We start from the raw sequence: 20789 nt of genomic DNA on the forward strand, positions 1-20789 counted from the left end.
AATCCAGCCGCCCTGGAGGCTGCCGGGTGGTTCAAGGGAAATCATATGCGACATGAGGGTCCGACATGTCGCTGTAGTGTATGGGGCCCTTAAGAGAGAGGATTGGCACTGGTGGCAGTCTTGCTGTGCACGCTCTTAGTGTGATGCAAAACAGGGGTGTGACACATAACCATGCACCCTTTTCGTGTGCACGCTGATGGCCTCTACATAAGGACCTCTTTAGGACCCCCAGACTTAACTCCCACGGGACCCTAAAACATACCCTCCAACTGTACCTTTTTGACAGGTACAGTACCTTTTTTTTATGGTCTGTACCGATTTTTGGCTCTCTAAACCTCCATTGAAAGTATAGGAAAAGGGGCGTGACAACACCCCTTTTACCAGTGGCCACGCCCCCTTTTCGAATTTGTATGGTATGCTATCAGCCTTAATCCAGCTCTGCTTGTTCAGATATGTCACCTATCATTTTATTATTTACAGTACTGGACATTTAAGGCCTAAATTAGAGTTGCAGACAAGTTTGTTTTGTTGAAGGAACTCGCAGTTATTATATTGATCATTGATCATAAATTTAGAGTTACATGATGCACCTCACCGCCCACCTGTGGCTAAATGGGTGTAATAGACAGCAGCTGGGCATGTGCATGTATTGTAATTCTGAAAACTTGTAAATCAAAATAATCGACTACAGTATATTTTGCCTTTAACCAAAATAAAAAGAATATCATTTAAATATAATTAAAATGTATTCGTGAAATGAATTTATACGAGAGAAATTAACATTCTACATGAAACTATGCAGGTAATGCATTACTGGTATATGGTAGAAGAATAGATTATTAAAAGCATGCACATTTTCTTGACCATTATTATCTGCGTTATACTGTAGAAACAACAATCAGCTTGCAAAGTTGATATTACAGCACCACCTACTGGCCAGAGGGCATCCCTACATTTTTTCATTGTGTTTTGCATTGCTACTTTAAGCATGAGAATGGCCTTGCTGTATAGAGTATATGTAATCAGTGGTGCCGAGAAAGGGGGGAAGAGAGTACAAATTACCCAGGCCCAGTTCTGATGGAGGGGCCCAGTGAGGGCCCAGAGGGGGCCCTGGGCCCCCTCCCTCTTACCTGGCAGCAGCAGCTGCAGCTCTTCTCCTCCGCCCAGCACACTCTGCTGTGTACTGGGCTGCAGTGTGGCCATGGAAGTGCTTAAAATACAATTTTTTTTCATATTTTTTTTCTAAGGGTACATGACCACACCTCCTGTGATTAGGCCACGCCTCTTGAAAAGTACCTGGACCCAGCCCGGCTCTCAACTGCCCTGCATGTGATACAGTATTAACTCTTAATAGAGCTAGCATTTAAATCAACAGGCCAGGGAAAAAGTCTGCCTATGAAACTGCAGTTATGCTTATGCCTTTTGTTATGTTCTAAGATGTAAAACTCTTGTAACTGCTCCTGAAATTATGATGTTGATGGAAAGTTAAATGACATTAAAGGATTCACATGCTTGGGATCCAACAGATAAGTTTGGATGTAAACTGTGTGCGATAATAGTGAGCTGATCTGCAATTGGCTGACTGGAACAAAGTGACAATGCATTTGGACCATGCAGGTGAAATTTTGAATTAAAGCAATAACTTGATCTCTCTGGTTAAGAAATCAACAGCGTCAGGAGAGCATTCTGAATCAGTTCATCAGTTCTCTATTGCGGCAGACTGACACCTACAAACAATAACACTCGTTTTCCCGGTCTGCATGTTTTTAGTTGCGCTAACACACATTTACTGTACCCGCAGCTCCCATCCAGGAACAAATATGTGACACCACTTATCTTGGCATAGCAGAGCAAATTCATGCTAAATATTCTACGCCATCTCGCAATGCACTCATTAGCCATCTGGACCTATGTCTTGTTTCAGCATCTTAGGTGGTTTTAAAAGTCCCTAGGTCAGGGTCGGGCTGGCCCACAGGGTAACAGGGGAAACCACCGGTGGGCCCTACTGCCTGTGGGCCCTCCTCATCCTCTAGGGATCAAGTTCCAGACTATCCCAGTGCACTGGATTTATGCATTATACATATGTTACATTATACTTCACAATAATTTGGTTTATTATATATTTACCAAGGGGCACAGAACATGTAATGGTTAGTCAAACCTCTGTGGTTGCTGGCCATGCCCCCACTGGAACCTGGCTACACCTTTAAGCATGGGCCCCTATAGCAGCATCCCCCGGGTGGGCCCCCTCATGCCCCAATCCGACACTGCCCTAGGTGCATAATGGTAGCATTAACATTTGTACAACAACTAAAATAGGAGTCTGTAGATGAAAATTCTGTGCTGTTAAGATTTATTTGTGCATATGAGGACACTGTCAAAAAACTCATTTCACAAAGTTATTATTATTAGGAGTAGGAGTAGATGTAGCATAATCATTATTAGTGTTACTATTTATTTATAGTAGGTAACCTTATTGGTTACTGGGAAGAGAAAAACAAACAGGCCAACCAATGTATGAATTGTATATACTGTATTCTGCTGCCATCTTGTGTATTATTTTGGGTATTGCAGTATTACAACTCAAACTATTCAGTGTATAAGCATGAATGTTAATAGAAACAGTGACCCATGCATCCTTAAAAAATACACGTAAATGCAATAAAAAATTAAGAGCATCATAACACATTAACTTAATAGACACAGATGTAATCAATGTACGTAGAAGGTCTTTACAGAGACGTAAAGGGCAAGAAACTATAGGTCTATTCTGAGGCAAACTTTTTATAAATTTACTACAAAATAGCTTTTAATGGGTCATATTAAAATACTAGGCATTCTGCGACATATATGGGTTAATACTTATCAATATTGTAAATGCAGCAAAAATTGCTTGTTTCATAAGTAGCAAAAATAAAAGGTATCCAAAAAATCACTTAAAATTTATATTTCTTAATAGATTAGTTAAGAGAGATAAAGCTAATCCACTCAATACCCCATTTTACGTACATATAAAAATAAATGTGTTTCAATTTGCTTAAATAGACTTTTGGAGTTTGTATGTACTCTCCTTTCTTTTTATTACACCAGCAATAGGTAACAAAAGTAAGTATATATAGGTAATCACCAGTATGTTGAATTAGAATCTGTTTGTCACATACACAGTGAACGCTAAAGTTATCTTAACTTGTGGAGTTTGTATGTTCTCTCCTGTGCAAGTATATATATTAGCACTCAAATTTGCATTTGAGAGAGGCAATGCATTTCGAGTAGATTTTCATAGGTGTATCATCCTTTGGGTCGCAGATCTGGTCCTGGACTCACAAAAAATCTACTCCTGGGTAACCCATCACTTCTGTAGGGACCAGATTAAGATTGTATGTCTTTCAGTTGACAACCACAGAGAATATGAATTGCCATGCATATAAACACATATAAATAAATTAACTGTGAGCCAAGTAAGTGGAAATGAAAAATACCACCCTATAGTGGAGTTAGTATGTACTCCCCTTCTTTTTTATCTTCTTTTATTACACCAGCGATAGGTAATCAAAAATAAGTATATAGGTTAACACTAGTATATTGAATCAGAATCCATTTGGCACAGTGAACATTACAGTTTTCTTAATGTGTGAAATCTGTATGCTCTCTCCTGTACAAGTATAAATATTAGTAATCAAATTGGCTTTGGAGAAAGGCAATGTATATAAAGAATAGTTTTCATAGGTATGTCATTCTTTGGTCTGCATACATAGACTTGCAATAAATCTAGTCTCCTGATTAGCCATCACATCTGTACCGACCAGTTTAGGATTGCATGTCTTTCAATTGACAACCACAGAAAATATAAATTGCCATACACATACTGTGAGCCAAACAATTGGTAATGAAATATGAAAACTTTTTATATAACAAAGGCCCTTGATAATGGGATCGCACACAAACGATAGACAAAATAAATAAATAAATAAATATATATATATATATATATATATATATATATATAGTTCATAGGGTGATAGGGGGTTCGGCGACCACTGGTGTTTCTATAGAAATAACAATTTACCGGAAGACTCTATGAATTAAAAACATATGTATATGTATATATGAAAAAGGAAAAGATAAAAACCTTTTTTTTTTAAAATAAGAGAATTACAAATTTATAATTAAAACAAATACATATATGGCAATTAAGAATAAAAGGGGGGGGTGGAGCTAAGAAATCCAATTCTGTTTAAAAGAGAATTTTTAGGCATCAAAGGAGTAAAAAATATAAAATGTATAGGATAATAGAATATAGAAAAAATGCAGGTAGAGGATATACAATATAAAAAGTAAAAAAATTGTAAAATACTGAGATATCTTATAAAAAGAGCTTATCTTATTAAGGAGGGTCAAGACAGGAATGCCCAACTATATATATGCCACATCACAAGCGGTCAGGGCAAATATCCACCAATGTATAGCATAAATTCACTGATACAACATTACACATCCTATTAGTATTACTGATGCGTGGACCGTGGCAACAAAATAAATGTAGAGTCTAGCAAATCTATGTCGATTTTCCTGGCGCAGTTTACATGATAATGGGAGTAGTTTCAATTGAAATGGGTATTTCTGAATGGATTGCGCAGGATTTTGGAGGGGGGGGGGGGGGGCTAAGGATGTGGTTAATTAAGTTACAATTTTGCATGTCTACTATAATTGTTATTAGGCATGATATTAATCTGTTACAGGGTCAAGCAAAATACTGACCACCCCACATGCTTAGGAGGGTTGGGTATGGGTGACTGGTGCTTGGGATCCCGCCAGTCACCATACCCGGAGATTAGAATGGGCATGGGGGGCAAGTGTAACGAAGCCACTTGCGGGCTCGTGGGAATAATCCCTGTCAGCCGGCATGCTGACTGTTGTGATATCGAGGCTGCGGAATGTAGGCGCCGGTATTGTGACTGGCGGTCTCCTAACCTCCGGTCACATAACTACATCCCTCTTAGGATATCTGCTTCTGAACTTACTACTTATTTTGTTATTGCAACTACATTTACTGAACTCATGAAATGACGTAGAAGAGTTTGTGTTGTGTTATATTTGTATTAACACAAGTGTTGCTGAGTTAAATGAAGTTTGTGTAATATCTTTTTGCAGACTTCCATGCTAGAACAAGCTATTAAAAACACCCAGGAAAGCTACGATGATGAGATACAGTTGTACAATGAACAGATTGAAGTGCTTAGAAAAGGGATAGAAGAAGCTGAAAGGAACTTGGAGAAGTTCACCAATGATTGTCGCCAGCTAGCAATATACCAGCAGTCCTTGGAAAATGAATTAGAGAGGTATAAACGTATCATCGAGAATGAGGATAACAGGTACCTGCAATATGTTTTCTTGTGTTTTACAAAAAGTATCAGATAGGGGGCTAGATGAATCATTGCTTGGAAAGTGATAAAATGGAGAGTGAAAAAATACCAGCCAATCGGCTCCTAACTACCATGTCACAAGCTGTGTTTGAAAAATGTCATACCCCTTTTCCACTAGCTCAAAAAACACGAGTAAATGCACGGGGGCGCGCATTTACCCGTGTTTTTTGCAAGTGGAAAAGGGTGAACCCGGATCAGGTGACCCGTGAATCCTACCCGGCTATCTACCTGGGTAGGACACGGGAATGATCCGGGTAGGGTTGTAGTGTAAACATTTTCCGCTAATCTGTAACATCAGACATTTGCCCATGGCTGCAGATCCATGCGACGTTGGAGCGGTAATTTGACGCATATGCAGAGTGAAATCTCAGCCAGTGATGAATGTGCAGTAGTATAAAAATCGCTCATTCCATCTGCCATCTTTGTGAACGCCAGGCAATATAAAGGGCACTTTAGTAACCGTCAGACAATATTGACAGCAATTTTGTGACAAAAAATATTTAAAAGAAAAAAAGTGTAAATCAATAAACTAAAAGCAAAAACTCAATGCAGGGAATGCCCAGTGCACCACATGACGCCCCACACAGTAATGCCCACTGTGCTACATTACGCCCCACACAGCAATCCCCATTGCACCGCTTTATGCCCCACAAAGTAATGCCCACTATGCCATATTATGCCCCACACAGTAATGCCCATTGTCACCAGGTACCTCTCTAGATGGTGGAGCCTATACCAGAGCAGCCAATGAGCACAGCTGCAGAACACTTCCACTGCTCAGCAGCAAATTTATATCTCTGAAAGTAAAGGCGTGTGGGATAAATCAGCTGGGCTTCGGTTGACACAGCTACGCATGACCCAGGGGTGGAGCTTCGAACAGTACAGGGTGGAGCCTTTGGCGACCCGGGGTGCTCAGCTGTACATGGACAGGGAGTTATCGCGGTCAGGAGGTGGGGCACCTAGCATGGGGGCAGAGCTTTGGCCAACACAGTATATGTGTCTGTAGGGGGGGGGGGGGAGCACGGCCCAGAGGAGATATGCAGAGCTGTACATACCTCCATCTCCTCAACTTTTCTGGTCATCGTTGATGGCCACCTGAAGGAGGGGAGACAGAGGCACATGCCCCCAGAGTGCCCCTTTCTGCTCTGAAATCAGCTGACTCCTCCTCGTCTGGGAGGTGGAGCTTCTGCCTGGCTGGCTGGGAGTGGAGGTTAGAGCAGCAGGAGCAAGGAGGAGGCAGGGCAGAGCTGGCTGAGTGACAGCATTCAACTTGCAGGGACAGGAGCAGCAAAGGAGAAGCAAGTAGTCATGGGCAAAGAGATACAATGAAGTGAGTTGAGACACATGACTCAGCTCAGTGTAGTGTCTCGGTACATGGCTCTTTTGTAATGCATTGCAGACTGTGCAGCATCACACTTCTCCCTCCCAGTGGGTGTCACCCAGGAGTGCTGCCACCCAATCACTGTGACTGACTGAGAGAGGCTACTGGGGGCTGTCTCAACACACCAAACTTGAGTGACTCCAAGCATTCCAACTTCTAAATGATTCGACTCACTGTGTTGAGACAGCAACTCAGTAGCCATCTCTAGAAGCAAGCATTCATATAGCGACAGATAACAAATGAATGAGGTCTTCTGCTTAGCACTGGCGGGGCAGTAATCTGGGCTGGAAGCTGTCTGAGACTATGGAGCCCCCTTTCAGGGTGGTGACCGGCAGCATCTGACTCCATTGTGTCTGACAGTTCCGCCCCTGTAATTTTGCATGCACCGCCACTGTCATACTTTGGGGAGAATCAGTATCAACGCATCTACCCCTAATACATCTACCCCTATATTACAAGACATATATAAGTAAGTCAGCCAGGTTAGTTTGTAACTATATACGCATGTGTATACATACTTTATTTTGAGTTGGAAATGTTGGTTGAATTGGGATGTTGGGATTTTCAGACTTGCTTAAAAATTGTGCTCCCAGACCTCCTTATCCCCTCGGTGTGTACAGGAAGGATTAAATAATTTATCAGACTTGCAGAGTGATTTGCAAGGTGAGTACCCAGCTTAAGGTCTTTCTCCCAACTGGCTTTCCAATTCATCCCAAATGCATTAAATGGGGTTAAGGCAAGGGTAGTAGTATGAAGGCCAGTCAAACCAAACTCATTTCTTGGTGAATGTCGATTTGTGCATGGTAACATAATCATCATGCTGACACAGGAAATCTCTGTTACCAAACTGTTGCTTCAAATTCTGAAGCCCACAATTTTCTAGATAGAATGTCATTGTATGCAGTAGTTTTAAGATTTCCTTTCACTGGAACTAAGGGGCCCAGTTCAAGCCATGGTCAGGCCCAACAGCCTCGGGCCATTTTCATCCTCCATCAAACATTCCAGTATGCCTTTGGAAGTGTTATGTAATTATACTGCTCCAGAGCCCAGGTATGGTGTGCTTTGCACCACTCCAGCTGAAGTTTGGCCTTGTGCATGGTAAACTGAGGCTTTTGTGTGTGATTGCACGGCCATGGAAACCCAAGCCATGAAGCTCCCGATGAACAGTTTTTGTGCTGTTATTGCTTCAAGAGGCAGTGTACATTGGGGGTAATTCCAAGTTGATCGCAGCAGGACATTTTTTAGCAGTTGGGCAAAACCATGTGCACTGCAGGGGGGGCAGATATAACATTTGCAGAGAGAGTTAGATTTGGGTGGGTTATTTTGTTTCTGTGCAGGGTAAATACTGGCTGCTTTATTTTTACACTGCAATTTAGATTGCAGATTGAACTCACCACACCCAACTCTATCTCTCTCTGCACATGTTATATCTGCCTCCCCTGCACTGCACATGGGTGGTCATTCCGAGTTGTTCGCTCGGTAATTTTCTTCGCATCGCAGCGATTTTCCGCTTATTGCGCATGCGCAATGTTCGCACTGCGACTGCGCCAAGTAAATTTGCTATGGAGATTGGTATTTTACTCACGGCATTACAAGGTTTTTTCTTCGTTCTGGTGATCGTAATGTGGTTGACAGGAAATGGGTGTTTCTGGGCGGAAACTGGCCGTTTTATGGGAGTGTGTGAAAAAACGCTACCGTTTCTGGGAAAAACGCGGGAGTGGCTGGAGAAACGGAGGAGTGTCTGGGCGAACGCTGGGTGTGTTTGTGACGTCAAACCAGGAACGACAAGCACTGAACTGATCGCACTGGAAGAGTAAGTCTCGAGCTACTCAGAAACTGCACAGAGAAGTCTTTTCGCAATATTGCGAATCTTTCGTTCGCAATTTTGAGAAGCTAAGATTCACTCCCAGTAGGCGGCGGCTTAGCGTGTGCAATGCTGCTAAAAGCAGCTTGCGAGCGAACAACTCAGAATGAGGGCCATGGTTTTGCACAACTGCTAAAAAATCAACTTGTAATTACCCCCATTGTGGTGCAACCACGGATAGGTGATGTTTATATGCTACATGTTTCCGCACTCAGCAGTCTTGTTGTGTGACGTTCTGCGCCCTAACATTTCCTGCTAGAGGTATTATTACTCCTAGATGTTTCCACTTCCCAACAGCAGCACTTACAGCTTACCGGGGCAGCTCTAGCAGGCCATAAATATGACAAACTGACTTAGGTGAAGCTCATCATACGACGCAGGCTACTGCTTGTGTTTGGCAATAGAGACTGCATAGCTGTATGTTTATGTATGACCAGATTAACAATCTATGTGATGGGACTACAAGCTCCAGGCCTCCCCCTAAAAGTAGGCCCATTGTCATGACAGCATGATGCTGATTAGCCACCCATAAAAACTGTTTGTCTATGTTCCTCACAAAATGATGCTATATTTCTACTGTTACATACTGAGGAAGATATTGGGGCTGATAGTTTAGGAGGGTGCACTTGCCCATATGGCACTGGTGACACCCACACAGCTCTGGACTCAGCTCCTCCACTTCTCACAGTAGGCCCTTGATCATTTACAGCCCCAAGCTCATGTGAGCCTTAATACTTCACCTTTTGAACCTGTTAGTGGCCTAAATGGTGATATAAACTACATACAGTAGAAGGTGTGTCCTCCACATACATTTGGCCACATAGTAGCCAAACGGCGTAATACTGTCTGATAGATGTGGTATTTTGGCATTGCACTATATTTCATAATGGGTAACACTGGAGCAGGCATTCTCAACCTCGGTCCTCAGGTTCTAATTACATCACCTGTGCTCAAGCCTGGATATCACGAACACCTGGACTGTTAGCGTGCCTGGATTACCGAGGTTGCGAATGCATACAATGGAGTTAATAACTGATATATTAGAGAAAGTCGGCTGTCTGTGTTGAATAACTATCTCCCTGTTTAGAGAAGAAAATAAAGTAAATCCATCTAACAGTATTATTGTCTTCTACCTATTCTCTTTTTCTAGACTGAATTCTGCAATAGTTGGAACCCCAATCACACTCTTTATGCAGAGTTACAAATCCTCTCAGTTATCATCCACAAGAGGAAAAGGTAATGGCTAGGTATTTGGTGATAAATCCGAATGAATATGTTATTTTGTTAGCATTGCACCCTCTAATGATATAAATAACAGTTTGCATGTTACGATGTGGATACGCAAAGTATTTTTATTCTAAATTATGGTCTCTTGAAAAATAATGAACACTGGTGTCAATGATTAACAGTCCTAGAACTATTACTTGCAATAAGTGTTTGACTGGTATATGAATGATTGCCAGATGAATGCAATGGCAGGGGTCCGCAGGGGTGTGGTCAGTCATTGGGTGGGTGTGGTCATCAACAGGAGGGATATGGCCATCTCACAAAGCACATGGCATAAAATTATGCACCATCTGATTCACAGGCACAGTACGTAAGATGCACTGGTATATGTGTACACAAAAGCCATTGCACAACACAACATACGCAAACCAAAATAAACACACAGTCAAGCTGGACTGCGGCTGCAGCACCTGGACATGTAGTTGCTACCACACACAACAATGCCCCCACTTAGTGTCGGACTGAAGCATTAAGAGGCCATCAGGGAAATGCAGCTGCAGGGGCCCACTGAAGGAGTATGACCAACCATCGGGTAGGTGTGGTCATCCATGAGAGGGGTGTGACCATCCCACAAAGAAAATGTTCATATTATGAATTCTCAAATTCCGTGACGCAGAACTGTGCCCAATTTAGTCTAATACATTGTATCTGTGCCCCATTTCATAATAATAATAATACTAATCAGTGGCAACATTTGTATAATAATAATAATAATAATAATAATAATATTAACCTGTGCCCTTTTAATTTGCTAAATATAATTGTTGCCCTTTCAATCTATTAATAACTTGTGCCCCCATTAGTCTAATAATAATACCCTGTGCCCAGTTTAGTCTAATGATAATATGTACCATTTGTGCCACTCACAGGCACTGATATACACTCTGTGCAACCGCACACTGATTCATACAATGATCCATACTTTGTGCCTCTCACAATGACCAATGCACACTCTGTGCCTCTCACACTCACTGATGCACACTCTGTGCCTCACACACACTGGTACACACTCTATGCCACACACACACACACACACACACACACACACACACACACACACACACTATGTCTCTCACACACATACACACTGTGCATGCTCACACATTGGCCCTCATTCCGAGTTGATCGCTCGCTAGCTGCTTTTAGCAGCATTGCACACGCTAGGCCGCCGCCCTCTGGGAGTGTATCTTAGCTTAGCAGAATAGCGAACGAAAGATTAGCAGAATTGCGATTAAATAATTCTTAGCAGTTTCTGAGTAGCTCGAGACTTACTCCTACACTGCGATCAGCTCAGCCCGTTTCGTTCCTGGTTTGACGTCACAAACACGCCCTGCATTCTGCCAGCCACTCCCCCGTTTCTTCAGACACTCCCGCGTTTTATCCTGACACGCCTGCGTTTTTCCGCACACTCCCAGAAAACGGTCAGTTTGCACCCAGAAACACCCACTTCCTGTCAAACACACTCTGATCACTTCAACGATGAAAATTCTTAGTTTGGACGTGAGTAAATCTACAAAATTTTGTGCTAAAATACTTAGCGCATGCGCGCTGCGTACCATGCGCATGCGCATTTTTGCCTTAATCGCTCCGTTGCGAAAATCGGCAACGAGTGAACAACTCGGAATGACCCCCATTGTGCCTCTCTCTCACACACACACACACACACACACACACACACACACACACACTGTGCCTCACAAACATACATACACACAATGCCTTACACACACAAACACACCCTGTGTCTCTCTCAAGGCACACACACACATTGTGCCTCTCTCACACACTGGGGTAAATTTACTAAGAATCATATTTTCCCGTTTGAGGTCAAAGTTCAATCACGAATGACATCGAAAGTGTAAATATGCAACTTTTTGAATTGATTACGACTAATTTACTAAGCTGCCGTATTCTGCATTTTCGGGTTTTCCGATGTCGATGTCATTCGTTTTTTTAGGCAGTGACTTGTAAAACACTGCCGACTTTAATACAATGAATCTCGGCCGGATCTGAGAGATCCGTGCAGGGCTTCATTGTGCACCTTGTAAAAAAAAGGTCACTTTCGGTCAACCGCTGACCACAAAGTTCCCACCATTGGTTACAATGGAGCGCATAGGCGCTACATTGTAACACTGCCGTGTGCCGCCTGTCAGACAGTACAGGAGCACACAGCCGATCAGGAGGGTGCCACAACGTGGCGCTCCCTGATTGGCTGAAGAAACCCACTTAGACATCAGTCAGAGGGGATTTCTGGCATTCGGGGAAAGGGGTCCCATGTGAAAACATGGGGCCCCTTTCAGTTCGTGGTCGAGTGTCCCGTTTTTTTATTTTTACAAGTACGTGGATTACAAATGGATTATCCGAGGAGCCCTCTACACTGGATTTGGTGAGTAGAATTTTTTCAACAGGTACACCATGGATTCTACATGGAGAAGAGGACCGACCCTCGTGTGAACATAAGGTAAGTATGTGTATATGGTGGTGTGTATGTATGCATTAAAGTTATACTTTCAAGGTGTGTGTGTAATGTCTTTATTGGGGTATTTTTTTAGTAGTAGTACTACAGGTACCAGCGGGCCCGGTTTACCGCCGCATGCTGGTACCTGTGGTTCTCCAAGTACCAGCTTGCGGGGGAGGCTTGCTGGGACTTGTAGTACTGCTACTAAAAACAATATTCATAACTTTCAACAAAGGCTATCAGCCCCCCATCTGCAGCCCATTGGATGGGGGGGACAGCCTCGGGCTTCACCCCTGGCCCTTGGGTGGCTGGGGGGGGGACCCCTTGATTGAAGGGGTCCCCACTCCCCCAGGGTACCCCGGCCAGGGGTGACTAGTTGGATATTTGATGCCACGGCCGCAAGGCACTGTATAAAAGTGACCCCCGGCTGTGGCATTATCTGTCCAGCTAGTGGAGCCCGGTGCTGGTTTCAAAAATACGGGGGACCCCTACGCTTTTTGTCCCCCGTATTTTTGAAACCAGGACCAGGCGCAGAGCCCGGTGCTGGTTGTTTAAATATGGGGGAACCCCTGTCAATTTTTTTCCCATATTTTTGCAACCAGGGCCGGCTCAAAGAGCCCGAGGCTGGTTTGGTTTAGGAGGGGGGACCCCACGCATTTTTTTGGGGAAAAATTAAAACATTTCCCACCCCTTCCCACTGAAAAACATGCACGGATCTCATGGATCCGTGCATGCCTATACAAACACGGGATAAAAAAGCAGGTCTGTTTTTTTTTTAGCACTTTTTCACGATTTGTATTTCATCACGGCAGTGTTTGGCTATTGTCGGCAGTGTTTGTGTTTTGCACTTTTTAGTAAATTCCCGATTTCTACCAAATTGCAGGCGTATTTGACCGATGGTGTATTGATTCGTGATTTTTTCCTAGGACTTCCAAAATATTACGAATGCCCTCATCACTGCCGTGATTTTTGCTTAGTAAATTACCGAGATGACACTTTGAAGAAAAAACGGCATCTCGGTCAAAATCGGGACCTTAGTAAATATACCCCACTACTGTGTATTACACTGACCATAACCATTTTCCTGTATTCTGCCTGCAGTCTCCTATCCAGCATCCAGCAGGCTTCTGCTTTCTCTTGTCTTGGTAGTGAGTTTAGCTGCGGGCGTATCTGTACTCCAATAGTCTGAATGACTGTGCTTGATGTGTCAATCAGCCAATCTGAGCACAGCAGACACTGCTGAGGAGTTCCTGCCCCCAGAGCCGGCCATAGGCATAGGCGAACTAGGCAATTGCCTAGGGCATTTGATATGCCTAGGGGCATCATCAGCTTCTGCTGATTAAAATGATATGCAGCATGCCTATATTCTGTGTGTAACATTTCATATGCAGATGCAGCCACAGTCTCACACAGTATATAGGCATGCTGCATATCATTTTAATCAGCAGAAGCTGCTTGTGCATCCTAGCCACATAGCAATACAAATAAGATGCATTTTCATAAAAAAGGTGTGCCCGACGTTAGCATTGATGCAAGATTTATGAGGACACATCTGTATCCAAGCAGAGGCAGAGGTCACAGGGTTAGTGGCAGTGTGAGTGCTGTGTGCATATGAGTGGGTTGGTTGTGCAGTAGTGTTCGGAATATGTGTAACGAGCATTATGTGTGTCATGTAAAAATGCATTGATAATGTGCAACATATGTGTAAGGGGCACTATGTGTGTTATTATGTGTATAGGGGCACTAATAATGTGCAGCAAATGTGTAGGGGACACTAGGTGTGTCATTATGTGTATAAGGGCATTAATAATGTGCGGCATATGTGTAAGGGACATTATGTGTAAAAGGGCATTAATAAAGGTTGTCATAATGTGTAAGGCGCATTATGTTTATAAGGACATTAATAAGGTGTCTCATATGTGTAAGGGACATTACTGTGTGGAATTAGGTATATAAATGCATTACTAATGTGTGGCATTATGTGTATAAGGTGCTCTACTATATGGCGTTGCATATAGAAAGGGCACTACTGTGTCATTTAATGTGAATAAAGAGCAATAGAATGTGGTGTAATGTGAATAAGGAGCAATTCAGTGTGATGTAATGTGAATAAGGGGCTCTACTGTGAGGAGTAACATTTATAAGGTAAAGTGATACTACTGTGGGATGTAATATGAATTATGGACACTATCGCAAGATAAAGTGTGAATAAAGTTGCAGTACTGTGTGGCGTAATTGGAATTGGTGTTAATATTATGTGGCCATGCCCCTTGCAAGCAAAAACACACCCCTTTTTGGGCTGTGTGCCAAATATGCGAACTGTTCCTATTTAAAATATAGGGAGTACAAACCCCAAAATAAGGACTGCTATAGGTGAGGGGTGATGGTGCTGGGAAAAAGGTGCAAGGTCAGAGGCGGAACCAGCGGTGGTGCTAGGGGGCACCAGACAAAATTTTGCCTAGGGCATCAAATTGGTTAGGGCCGGCTCTGCCTGCCCCAATCAGCTGCTGTATTTACACGGAGACAGCTTGTCCGGGCCAAGACAGTCCCAAAGAGACGAGTCAGCTTCCTGCACCTGGACCACCCCACCCCCAATGATAGTGGGTGGAGCTTTAATGGTGCTAAAATGTATATAGGGCCTAATTCAGACCTAATCACAGCAGCAAAATTTGTCTCTAATGGGCAAAACCATGTGCACTGCAGTGGGGTGGGGTGGAGGGCAGATATAACATTTGGAGAGAGAGTTATATTTGGGTGGGGTGTGTTCATACTGAAATCTAAATTGCAGTGTAAAAATAACGCAGCCAGTATTTACCCTGCACTGAAACGATATAACCCATCCAAATCTAACTCTCTCTGCACATGTTACATCTGCCCCACCTGCAGTGCACATGGGGGGTAATTCAGAGTTGATCACAGCAGCAAATTTGTTAGCAGTTGGGTAAAACCAAGGCCCTCATTCCGAGTTGATCGCACGCTGCCGATTTTCACAGCACAGCGATCAGGTTACTACTGTGCATGCGTATGCATCGCAATGTGCACGCGCGTCGTACGGGTACGAACAGCATCGTTGCTGGGCAATGCTTCTATCGATTAATCCATTCACACGGGTGATCGGAAGGAGATTGACAGAAAGAGGGCGTTTATGGGTGTCAACTGACCGTTTTCTGGGAGTGGTAGGGAAAACGCAGGCGTGTCCAGGCGTTTGCAGGGTGGGCGTCTGACATCAATTCCGGGACCGGACAGGCTGAAGTGATCGCAAGGGCTGAGTAAGTTCAGAGCTACTCAGACACGGTAAAAAAAAAATTCATCCCGCTCGGCTGCACATGCGATCGCACACTTGCAAAGCGAAAATACACTCCCCCGTGGGCGGCGACTATGCGTTTGCACGGCTGCAAAAAGTAGCTAGCAAGCGATCAACTCGGAATGAGGGCCCATGTGCATTGCAGGTGGGGCAGAGGGCAGATATAGCATGTACAGAGAGAGGTAGATTTGGGTGAATTATTTTGTTTCTGTGCAGAGTAAATACTGGCTGCTTTATTTTTACACTGCACTTTAGAATTCAGTTTGAACACACCCCACCCAAATCTAACTTTCTCTGCACATGTTATATTTGCGGGTGTAGTATGAGTAGCCGCCGCCGGGATCCCAGGGGCCAGCATACCAGCACCGGGATCCCGACCACCGGCATACCGACAGATGGGCGAGCGCTAATGAGCCCCTTTCACGGACCCCCAAGAGGGATAATATGTGTCGGCATGCCTGCGGCCAGGATCCCGGCCGGCGGCATACTGAAGACCACCCATATCTGCCCCCCTGCAGTGCACATGGTTTTGCCCAACTGCTAACAAATTTGAATGATCGCAGTATTAGTAACTCACCGCCACCAACAGTATTGTACACATCATTTAAATCTGTTCAGTCCCGGTCTTACATGAGCCTCAGAGTCCTACTGAAATCCAGGCAGCCATACGCTGCCAGCCGCCAGGTACAGTACTTTTGTTCCCTCGTGTGGGTTCTTGCTGGGGGTAGAGGAGGTACAGTACTACTCTCCTTCTTTGTTTGCAGAGTTACTGTATGTAATGTAGGGGGAAATTTACTAAGCAGTGATAAGAGCAGAGAAGTAAGCCAGTGGAGAAGTTGCCTATGGCAACCAATCGGCACTGAAGTAACATCTATAATTTGCATACTATAAAATTATACAGAGCAGCTGATTGGTTGATGGGGAAACTTCTCCACTGGCTCACTTCTCCGCTCTTATCACTGCTTAGTAAATGTCCCCCTTAATGTCGCCTTGCTCATTATCTTGTGTTGCTGGTTGTGCTTAATGCGTAGGCTGGACTAAATACAGGAAATTTGTGTGATGTAGTCTTTTTCAACTACCACACTCTTGTTAATTGTTACATTGTTGGTGTCTTGGTGAAGAATATGGGGGGTGAGTCAGACCTGATTGTAGATGGGCGAAAAAACGCACATCTACAATAATTTTCTCTGACATACGGGGGGATGCCCAGCACAGGGCAAGTCCGCCTCGCATGCCGGGTCCTGCCCCCTCCCCCCCCCGCGCACGCACGCAAACATGCCTACGCAGCCTGGCTGCAAAGGCAGACAGCTACCCGCCATGTTTTTGGTCGCAGCGGCTGCATGTGACGCAGCTGTTGCGATCTGCCCCAGTAACGGTCTGGACATACCTGCGTTGTCCAGACCGTGCCCCTTAAATGGAGCGGCGTCACCCACAAAAATAGGTGTCAGTGCACCGTTCCCGTCCTCCTCCAGGTCTTAAACTGCGTTCTCCAGAAAACGCAGTTTAGGACGTTGCACATGGCGTACACGCATGCGCAGATGTGCAAAAATCCCTACCTAGGGGTCTCAGTTAGACCCATGGTTCCATCATTTGTCTCTCCCTGTCATTTATGCTTCATCTAGGCTTCCCACACCCTGTGGGCTACCTTTACAGTAACAAGGTAACTGTCATACAGAACATTCACATGTACTGTGTCGTGTCATGCTGCTGGCTTTAGTTCTTATCCCCAGTCTTTTCCTTGTGCCTCTACATTTGTAATGTGCACCAGCATCAAGTGCAGGGTATCCAGTCTCTAGGTCGACCACTATTGGTCGACAGTGACTAGGTTGACAGGGTTTCTAGGTCGACAGGGCCTTTAGGTCGACATGTTCTAGGTCGACAGGTCACAATGTCGACATTAAGTTAATTTTTTTTTATTTTTTTTAAACTTTTTCATACTTTATGATCCACGTGGACTACTATTGGGAACGGTAACCTGTGCTGAGCACAGCGGTAGCGGAGCGAGGCACCTTGCCCGAAGCATGGCGAGCAAGTGGTCGTGGTGCACTAATTGTACGGCGAAAACAACACCAGAAAAGATTAAAAAACTCATGTCGACCTTTTGACCTATCGACCTAGACCATGTCAACCTAGAGACCCTGTCGACCTAGAATCCCCATCAACCTAGTTACTGTCAACCAATAGTGGTTGACCTAGACACTGTCGACCTAAGTGTGGTCGATCTTCAATACCACACCCCAAGTGCAGTCACAAGCGCTGCATAACTTTCTAAGGTAGCCGGGTGATAGGTCGACAGTTAAAAGGTCGACAAGCAATAGGTTAACACCAAATGGTCAACTTGTATATGGTCCACATGGTCAAAGGGTCATCCGCTTCTAATGATCGACGTGACAATAGTCGACCCGGCATATGGTCAACATGAGCAGGGGCGGAACTACTGGCGGGGCAGGCAGTGCATTGCACTGGGGCCCCGCCGCACTCAAGGGCCCACAGCCGCCGGCCGGCATTACATGAATAAGTCACAATGACTCATTGTATGTCATGCCGCAGCCGCACACCAGCGCTCCCGTGACCCGTCCGTCATAAGGAACGATTCTGGCCACCCACACACGAAGGAGGGAGGAGGGTCCGTCCCTCCCTCCCTCATATACAAACAGGTCACAGTCTCTCAGTGAAGGAGAGAGCCGCAGCAGCGCTTTGTTACTGGTGGAGGCGCTGCTGCTGCTGCTCCTCTGCTTCACTATAGGCTGTCTCTGAGAACAGCCTATAGGGAAGCAGAGGGGCAGCAGCAGCAGCGCCTCCACCAGTAACACAGCGCTGCTGCGGCTCCCTCCTTCACCTCCCTCCTCCTTCTTCTCTACTGCCCGGGAAGCTGCACCGAGGAGCCTGAGCCAACAGAGAGGGTAAGTATAATTCTTCTTTCTTTCTTTCTTTCTTTCTTTCTTTCTTTCTTTCTTTCTTTCTTTCTTTCTTTCTCTTTCTTTCTTTCTGTCTCTTTCTTTTTTTATTTGTTGGGACTGCCTGCCGCAATGTGTAAAAAGGGGGGACTGCCTGCCGCTATGTATAAAAATGGGGAATCTGCCTGCCGCAATGTAAAAATGGGGAATCTGCCTGCCGCAATGTAAAAATGGGGAATCTGCCTGCCGCAATGTGTAAAAATGGGGAATCTGCCTGCCGCAATGTAAAAATGGGGAATCTGCCTGCCGCAATGTGTAAAAATGGGGAATCTGCCTGCCGCTATGTATAAAAATGGGGAATCTGCCTGCCGCAATGTGTAAAAATGGGGAATCTGTCTGCCGCTATGTGTAAAAAGGTAGAATCTGCCTGCCGCTATGTATAAAAATGGGGAATCTGCCTGCCGCTATGTGTAAAAAGGTAGAATCTGCCTGCCGTAATGTGTAAATAGGGCACGCTATCTGCCGTTATGTGTAAAAGTGTATGGTGTCTGCCGTAATGTGTAAAATGGGGACGCTGTCTGCCGTAATGTGTAAAAAGTGCACGCTGTCTGACGCTATGTGTAACGAGGGCACGCTGTCTGCCATTGTGTAAAAAGTGTATGCTGTCTGCCGCTATGTGTAACGAGGGCACGCTGTCTGCCGTTATGTGTAAAAAGTGCACGCTGTCTGCCGTTATGTGTAAAAAGGGGAATCTGTTCGCTGTAAGGAGTAAAAGGGTCTCTACCTGGTGTAGTGGTGCTACTGTGCGGCGTAATTTGAAGAATGGAGACTACTGTGCACCGTTTTATGAATTGGTATTATTTTGTGGACACACCCCTTCCCCACGAAGCCACGCCACTATGTATTTTTGCGCGCGCCTACGGCGCGCACTGCCCGTGGGGTGGACTTGGATGGGATGGGGGGGGGCCCAAAGCATTTTGTTGCACCTGGGCCCACCGCTTGCTTGTTCCGCCACTGAACATGAGTTTGTATTTTTTTCACGTTTAGGACTTTTTCAGACTTTACCATCCACGTGGGCCATGATTGGGAACAGTAACCTGTGCCGAGCGCAGCGAAGCACCTTGCCAGAAGCATGGCGAGCGAAGCATGCCATGCAAGGGGACATGGTGCAGTGATTGGGGGTCCATATTGTGGAAGGGAAAGTTTGATACCAAAATAACATAAAAAACTCTTGTTGACCTTTTCATGTGTTGACCATTTTCATGTCGACCTTTTCACCATGTTGACTTTGTGCATGTTGATCATTTGGTGTCAACCTAGACATTGTCCAAATTCTGACTGTCGACCCTTTGATCCATAACTGCTTTTGAAACCACCATATGAGTCCTTTATTTATTCTCCAATTCTACATTACTGCCCTAATGTTCCTAATGTAGTTCTGTCCCTTATTCTACACACTGTAGTTTGATATGGTTTTCTGATTACTTCCAATTTTCTGTTAGCGTTTCCCTGAACTTTCCTCCCATATTTAACAGTTTCACATTGGCCTGTACAGTATTTTGGGCTTTTGACCTTTATTGATTCAGTCATGAGGGAATAAAAAGGACATGCTTCCAGTGGGAAGCAGTCAGGATCCCGGCTGTCAGTAACCCGGCAGTCAGAATACCGACACTGGAATACCGACCCTATTCTGAATCCCGATACCGGCATTCAGAATGGGTGTACCATCCCAGTGCCAGAATACAGACAGCCAGGATCCCGGATGAGGACAGACTGTGGCGCACCACAGGTAAGCCGCCCGGGGGGTGGGGGGATTAGGTTTAGGCTACGGGGGTGGGGGTTAGGCTGCATCCCAGGGGGGTTAGGGTTAGGGAGCGGGGAGGGGGGTTTAGGGTTAGTCACAAAGGTGTGACTAGGTTTGTGTCACCCGGTGTGGTAACTCATGGTGTCACCCCCCATGGACTTCCTCCCATATCACACCACACGGAATCCTTAGTAATGTTTTTGCACTAGTTTTACTTGTAAATCATAATTCCTGTATATCACTGAATGCGATGGCAATAGTAGTGACAATCGTTTCTGTAGTATGCTGGGGGCCGTCCAGCATGCTATTTGGCATCCAGCGATGCGATCGCAAAATAATTGAGATCCCATCGTTGAAGAAGAAACTAAGGA

The 20789-nt window shown here is 44.7% G+C and overlaps 1 protein-coding gene across 1 annotated transcript in view; it reads left to right on the top strand.

Annotated features, from left to right (window-relative positions):
* The window catches only part of BFSP1 (beaded filament structural protein 1), an 82198-nt gene that overhangs the window by 51927 nt on the left and 9482 nt on the right, over nucleotides 1–20789 (top strand). Inside the window, exons 6-7 of the mRNA XM_063919830.1 lie at nucleotides 5152–5372; nucleotides 9819–9904. Of these exons, the coding sequence (XP_063775900.1) occupies nucleotides 5152–5372; nucleotides 9819–9904 (307 nt within the window). The remainder of the gene's footprint in view (nucleotides 1–5151; nucleotides 5373–9818; nucleotides 9905–20789) is intronic.

The sequence above is a fragment of the Pseudophryne corroboree genome, chromosome 4, assembly GCF_028390025.1.
Source record: "Pseudophryne corroboree isolate aPseCor3 chromosome 4, aPseCor3.hap2, whole genome shotgun sequence".
In the NCBI taxonomy this organism is placed as follows: Eukaryota; Metazoa; Chordata; class Amphibia; order Anura; family Myobatrachidae; genus Pseudophryne; species Pseudophryne corroboree.